The sequence below is a fragment of the Mustela lutreola genome, chromosome 8, assembly GCF_030435805.1.
Source record: "Mustela lutreola isolate mMusLut2 chromosome 8, mMusLut2.pri, whole genome shotgun sequence".
Taxonomy (NCBI): Eukaryota; Metazoa; Chordata; class Mammalia; order Carnivora; family Mustelidae; genus Mustela; species Mustela lutreola.
The window spans coordinates 125,502,388-125,509,330 of NC_081297.1; the positions used below are offsets into that span (position 1 = coordinate 125,502,388).

Consider the following 6,943-nt stretch of genomic DNA (forward strand, 5'->3'; position numbering starts at 1 on the left):
TCTCTTGAGACACTGGATACTACAAAACTAAGACTTATAGAAACTTCGGGACACAACTCAGTATTTATCCCAAGGGGGCAAACTGCTTCAGGAGTGATCTGCACATTTGCATAATTTTCTTTACCACTTCTTTCACTTTTGAGTCTGTTCTTTGAAAGTGGGAGATGCCTTCCTCTACCCAAACTGGAACCGATGCAATGGTAACGATGCTTCTTAGAGGCTTTCAGAACTCACCGGGGCTTCTTGAGAGCTGAATAATTATTTATTATGTATTAGAGGATATAAAATGAACGTGAGCCCGGGGCTCTTCAGATTAGCAAACAGAGTCTCCGCTTTATTAAAATGGACTTGGGTATTGTAACAAAAATACACTATTCATTTCCTTTGGATGTTATGAATAATAAAAGTGTCTCCTTCCTCTCAGTCAGGTGGCTTCACACACATCTTCACTGAAGATATGCATGTAAGTCTATAAGTTTTCATTTTTAGCCCATGACTGCCTGCCTTTCATAGTGTCCTCCCCTTCATCATCATCTCCACTGTTGAATTTTTGTGAGCTTTTTGGAATCATGGATTCAGTATTAAATAATTCATTGTCTTGGAAAACCCATTGTGGATCTACCTTCTAACTTTAAGTTTTTAACATTATATTATTATATTATTTTATGTCATATCATATCACATCATATCATATCATAGCATATTCATTTATTTTTTCCAGAACAGAGATGCCACTGACAAGAATGAAAGTCTCACAGCTTTGGATGCTCTGATTTGTAATAAAAGTTTCCTTGTGACTGTCATCCACACCCTTGAGAAGCAGAAGAACTTTTCAGTGAAGGACAGGTATTAGTCAATTTATTTACATTTTGAAAGTCATTAAATACAGAAAATAAAAATGTGAGCTCCTTATTTTATTTTCGGACCACAACCTGAACTTGGTGTCCACATGCCTTGAAAACATGGATTTATCTAGAGGCTGTCTAATCGGGGTCATGAAACCATGATAGCTCCATTTTAGGTCATATGACCCCAATACAATTCTGTTTTGAAGACATGTGCGCACGCGCGCACACACACACACACACACACACACACACTCCTCCTTCCCCACAAAGAAAGCTCTGAAAAACCCCAACACCAAGAAAAAACATGAGTCCTGACTCAAAAAAGCAGAAGTGCTATTTTCGGTCTTTAAAACACCTAAAAATTTGGGAAAGATACTCACTTCTTGTTTACCACTCTGGCTTAAGTTTAAGAGCCATAAAGACATAAAATGTGCTTGGGTTAACACCGGTGCATGGTTTTTATGGGTTGAGGACAAAGGTGGTTGACCTAAGACATTAAAAAGAACCCAGGTGCCCATAGGACAGCACCCCATTGCCCCTCAGCTTCCATGGAAATTCCCATCAGCGTCAACCTAGTCACGGCTGATAGTTAACCTCATTAACCAAGGCCCTTTGTTTATGTGGTTCTTTGTCGTCTGTATATCTTGTTTTTTTCTTCTCTCTCCGTTTTATTGAGATGGAATTGGCATACAGCACTCTAAGTTTAAGATGTATGACACAATGATCTTCCTTGCACCTGTTGCAAAATAATGACCATAACAAGTTCAGTCAGCAACCATCATCTCATACAGATACAGGAAAAAGGGGGAAAAAAAATCAACTTTTGGGATTTATTCTTAGAACTTTCAAATGATACAGCAGTGTTAACTGTAGTCACCGTGTTGTATGTTACGTCCGTAGCATCTACTTATCTTGTAGCTGGAAGTTTCTGTGTTTTGTCCACCTTCCTCCAATTCCCCCTCCATTCTCCACTTCTGATAACCCCAAATCTGATCTCTTTTTCCATGAGCTTGGTTATTTTTCTTCTTTTTTTCAGATTCCACATATAAGCAAGATCATACAGTATTTGTCTTTCTCTGATATTTTCATTTAGCATAAGGTCCATAATCCATCCACAATCCATCCGTGTTGTCACAAATGACAAGATTTCATTCTCCTGTATGGCTGAACAGCATTCTGGGGTGCGTGTGTGGGGGGGTGTGTATACACATACACCACACTTTCTTTATCCATTCATCTGCTCACGGACAGTGGGTTGTCTCGATGTCTTGAGTATTGTAACCGAGGCTCTGTTTTTAAACAGGTGTCTGTTTGCCTCCTTCTTGACCATTGCACTGCAAACCAAGCTGGTCTATCTGACCAGCATCCTGGAGGTGCTGACCAGGGACTTGATGGAACAGTCCAGCAACATGCAGCCGAAACTCATGCTAAGACGCACAGAGTCTGTGGTCGAGAAACTCCTCACAAACTGGATGTCCGTCTGTCTTTCCGGTTTTCTGCGGGTAAGTGTCACCTCCCGCGGCAGGGTCAGAGGTAAGACAATAGGTGGTTATTTTTAACAGATGCTGATGTCTTTGCCAGGATAAGTCCTGAGCACTCCATGGTGTCAGCATTTAACCTCTTGTAGACACGGTCCTTCCGAGGAGCACATGGAGGAGAAAATAAAATTGTTTTTGCTGGAACTGGCCTATGGAAATGCAGTTCATTTAGATCTTTCTTTTTCACTTTTAAACAATTTTACTATGGTAAAAAACAACATGAAACCTATCCTCTTACTTGATTTTTAAGGGGTGCCCCACAGAGTAGGCACGACGTGGTACGATCAATTTCTAGAACTTACTTATCTTGCATAACTGAGATTTTATGCCACTGACTTTTAGCCCACCCTCACATCAGTAATTGACAACCAGAAACCAGAAAATGTCCTGGGTGGAGGGGATATCTCCGATATTGAAGGGAACCCAGTGCGCGTGCAGGGCCTCTGAAACATCTTGGAAATACCCATTTACCTCCTCATACTGGAAGCTGTTTATGCTCAGTTCTAACTAGTCATCCCACATTATTCCATCTGTTTAGCAAGTCCCCAAAGAGCCGCCTGCCCCTCAAGTTTGCTTTGTTGGAATCACTGTATGAATGTGGTCGTAGTCTGATTGAATCTTAAAATCATTTTGAACACCAACTTGGCGCAGACTTCAGCGGGCAAGGTCATGGCTCCTGGAGCCTGCTGTCCGGTCCGCACCTGGACCCCGTACCCCGCTAGAGGAGGCTTCTGCACCTCTCTGAGCCTTGGGTTTAGAGCCGAGAGCCCTATCTTAGGACTACTCTGAAGCCCAGATGAGAGAATGGGTGCAGTGGTTTAGCACCAAGAAAGCACTCCGTATATGTTGACCGTTACTGGTATAAAATATTAATAGGACAAGAGGAGTGTCCCGTTGAACCCGATCATACAGCCCCTCCGAGGCCCCTGGTACAGAAGCTTCTTATCCTTGTTTAATTTCACCAGCCATCCAGATTCCAGCAAAACTGCATAATTGTGTATTTGTAGCCAGTTCCAAAATCTAATTAAACTTTGAATAAGATACACTGCTATGCCACAGGTTTTAACAGTGCTACTTAAGTTTGGATCCAAAAGCAGCACTTTAAATAGACTGTGCTTAGTTTAATGTTTAATGCAATCTTACAAGTAGATGCACATTTTTTTTTTTTTTTTTTTACGAACGCCGTCCTCTCCCAAGGCACTACCCATTTATTAAGATTAATGAAATCTGCCTTCTTTTCTGTTTACTTGGTATAAATCATCATACGCTTTGGGGAGGTGTTGAGCAGTTATTTCTGGGGCAAATATTTTCATATTTTCGCTTCCCACCATCCTTGCTTCAGCCACAACCGCATCGAAAGAGAGCCGGCAAGACCCACACCCAGGGCTGGGTCTTGGTCTTCAAAGTCAGACTCCTGCCCCACCACCAGCACCACTGAATCAGAAGCCCTTGGTTGCGGGCGGGGGGGGGGCAGCAGGGGGAGCCAGAAACTGATGTTTGCCAAGCTCCTCAGGATAATTGCCCATGCCTTGCATTTGAGAATCCTGGGGTGGTACAAAGAGCACTGGACTGGGAGTCTTGGTTAGAAGCAGCAGGTTCGGGCTCTAAACTCATCTCAGCCCCAGATGGCTGTGTGTCTCTGGGAATGGCACCTTTTCTCCGGACAAATGTTTTCTATCCACAGAGTGAAGGGCCTCGTCACTGGTTTTAAATTTCTTTCTAGCCCTTTCTTGTGATCTTGCGCTTGGAGCCTTGCTCTTGCTGCCCTTGAGCCTACAAGGGGTAAGATGGTCCAAAATTCCGGGCCCTAAGCCCAAATGGCTCCTTGGAGCCAAGGATTCAGGGTCCCGATCCTGCAGTCTGATTCAGGAGGATCCTGAGCATGAGGGCGGCACGCTTAGCAGGAGGAAGTGACTTCAAGCCGCCCGGTGCTTTCAATTTCGGTGGAAAAATTCCCTCTGGCACAGGGGGATCTGACTTCCCACAACCGGTGCCTGAGGGGATGTGGGGCTCTGACAGCCTTGGTCCCCCTGCCCTGCCTCCACAGACATCTGCCCGGATGCCCCTAGCTCGGTGACCCTCAGGTGCCCGCCTCCTCTGAGCTTCCAGGGCTCTGCGAGTGCCGTGGTAATGCCAGCTGCTGTTTGTCGAATGTGCCAGACGTCATGCTAGGAGTTTTGCTTACTTTTTCGCACTGAAGCCTCTCATTTAATCCTGTGAGGGAGGGATCGTCATGGCCACTTTGCACGGGCTGGTGGGGGCGGTGGGATTTGGAGCACGCGGAATAGAGGTGACTTTCCCCAGATCCCATGGCTGGCGAGGGACGGCACCAGGGTTTGAGAGCGCTTAGCTACCACTTCCCCAGGGAGGTAGGTACCTTCTTAGAGGCTTAGGGAGGATTTAGGGCTGGAAGTAGATCACGGGCATGAAAGTCTTCAGCTCAGCCAGGGCCGGAGTCTGGTCTCACAAAGGAAAGGAAGGTGAAGGGGGTGGAGCTTCGTTCCCATCCAGGTAGGGCGGGGTGGGTGGGGCTCGGCCAGGTGCGCTTGGCTACAGCTGGCCACCTAAGCTGCTGTGTGTTCCCTGCTCTAATAAGACACCTAAGGCCCCAGCAGGTAGGACTAACTGAGGACTAGTGTTTAATAGTGGCAAAAAACCTCATGGCTTTCAAAGCCCTCTGGGAAGGTGTTCAAACCACAGAAGCTCTGGCCTCCGCTCTGACATTCTGGGTCTGGGGGTCTAATGTAGGGCCCAGGCATCTGAATTTTTTATGAGAGCCCCCGGGGAGTTCTGCTAATGATTACCCAGGGTTGGAACCATGAGTAGGGTAACAGTATAAGACCAAATATCACTTCTCTCAGGCTGGTGGCTTTCCGGAGAATTCTGGGGAACTCCTGACTGCAGAGACTCCGAGTCTGTAGCTACCCCTCCTCACAGGCCTGCAGAACTCACCTGTGGTCCCCAGCTGCACCCTTGGTGGCCCAACTGGCCCACGAGGCTCACAAGGACACCCACCCCTGTCTCTGATGTGTGCTGGAGGAAAAAGGAGAAGTAGAAGTTCTAGGTTTGCAGTCAGGACATTACCCCAGAGGGCAGAGGGAAAGAGAAGAGAGCAGTGTGGTTGTGAACCACTAAATAAAGGAAGTGTCCCATAAGAACTGAAATGTCAGGTGCTAGTCCCAACCCTCTCCCCATCTGGGAAATTTTCGAACATTCCACCTCTGTCCTACACTAAGGAAGAGACTCAAGGATCTGTCAGCAGGGAAGAAAAGTATAAAAATCCCACGTCAGCGGTGGGATCTGGGGAAATCACATCTATTCCGTGTGCCCCAACACACCCCTATGCAAAATGGTCATAACAGTATTTCCCTCACAGGATTAAGTGAGACGATTCAGGGAGAAAAGGTCACAGGAAAAGTGATGGGAAGCCAGTGGGGAATGGAGTGGCAGGAGGGGGTCAAAGGAAGCCCTGGAACTGGGGAGGACATGTGTCCTTGTAGGGACGCGGGATGCCAGGAGTCTTGCAAGAGGTCTCCATTGACTTGTTCAAGGCAGAGCAGGGGAGAGAGCTCAGGGAGCCCTCCTCTGAAAGCCAGACGGTGAAGCTTGACTGGAAACAGTGCTTCAAGCCTCAGTCGTCTGGCTGGCTTCTTCATCACCAAGGGTTTGACTGCCAGGTTCTGGCCTGAGCTCTTCCTCTTCCATGTGCGTGGTTAATGCCCACTGATGGCAGACACTGATTATTTGGTGAGCATGCTACTGCCGATGGAGGGCTGCTTGCTCTGGGAGGCGTCCGTGGAAGCAGAACGCACAAGCCTCCCGCATGAGCTGCTCAGAATGTGAGCAAGCGAGGGCGGCTGTAAGGTTGGAGGCATCTCAGCCAGCATGAGAGGGCAAGCCCCGGTCGAGGAGTAAGTGCCCACAGCAGATGTTTGCAGACAGATGCGATCGGGATGCGCCAAACCCCAGGGAAAGCCTTCGAGCCATGGACGTGGCTCTGGTCCAGGGAAGGGAGTTCAAGAGCCGCCTCCCAACCAAGGTGCTCAGGGGTGTCTGTGCACCCACAGCTCTGCAAACCACAGCAAGCTGGCCGGGATGGCCGCAAGTTGTGATAACTAAAGGCCGCTTCCTTCCCTAGAACCTCTTACCACCAAAAAGTCTCCTCCCTGGCCAATGTACAAAATGTTCTGACATTTATTCTGGTTACCAAGGCTAATTGTTGTGTATTTTTCTTTAAATGACATTTATTTTCGGTTTGCTCAGAAAGGCAATTAAATAGGGATGTAAGCAAAGGTTAACCCTTCACCTCTACTCTAGGCATTAGCCAGCCGATGAGCATCAGTCTGACCTCCAGAAGCTTCAACATCAAAGAACCACTCGCTGAGGACTTGGGACTCTGTGCGCGTGTGTGCATGTGCGCGTCTGGGCACGCATGCAGCGAGGCAAGGACGCGTCGCCTGCGTTTTGCGCCCAATCCTGAGTGGAGCGATGTGTGTTTTCTTGGGAGTCTCATGTTGACTGTTAGAAAACACTGCCTCCTGTCTCCTGTCGCACTGC

The 6,943-nt window shown here is 47.4% G+C and overlaps 1 protein-coding gene across 1 annotated transcript in view; it reads left to right on the plus strand.

The window, feature by feature from the left end:
* The window catches only part of PLXNC1 (plexin C1), a 140,623-nt gene that overhangs the window by 95,762 nt on the left and 37,918 nt on the right, over positions 1–6,943 (plus strand). Inside the window, exons 18-20 of the mRNA XM_059187533.1 lie at positions 425–463; positions 722–846; positions 2,152–2,396. Coding sequence (XP_059043516.1) covers positions 425–463; positions 722–846; positions 2,152–2,396 — 409 coding nt within the window. The remainder of the gene's footprint in view (positions 1–424; positions 464–721; positions 847–2,151; positions 2,397–6,943) is intronic.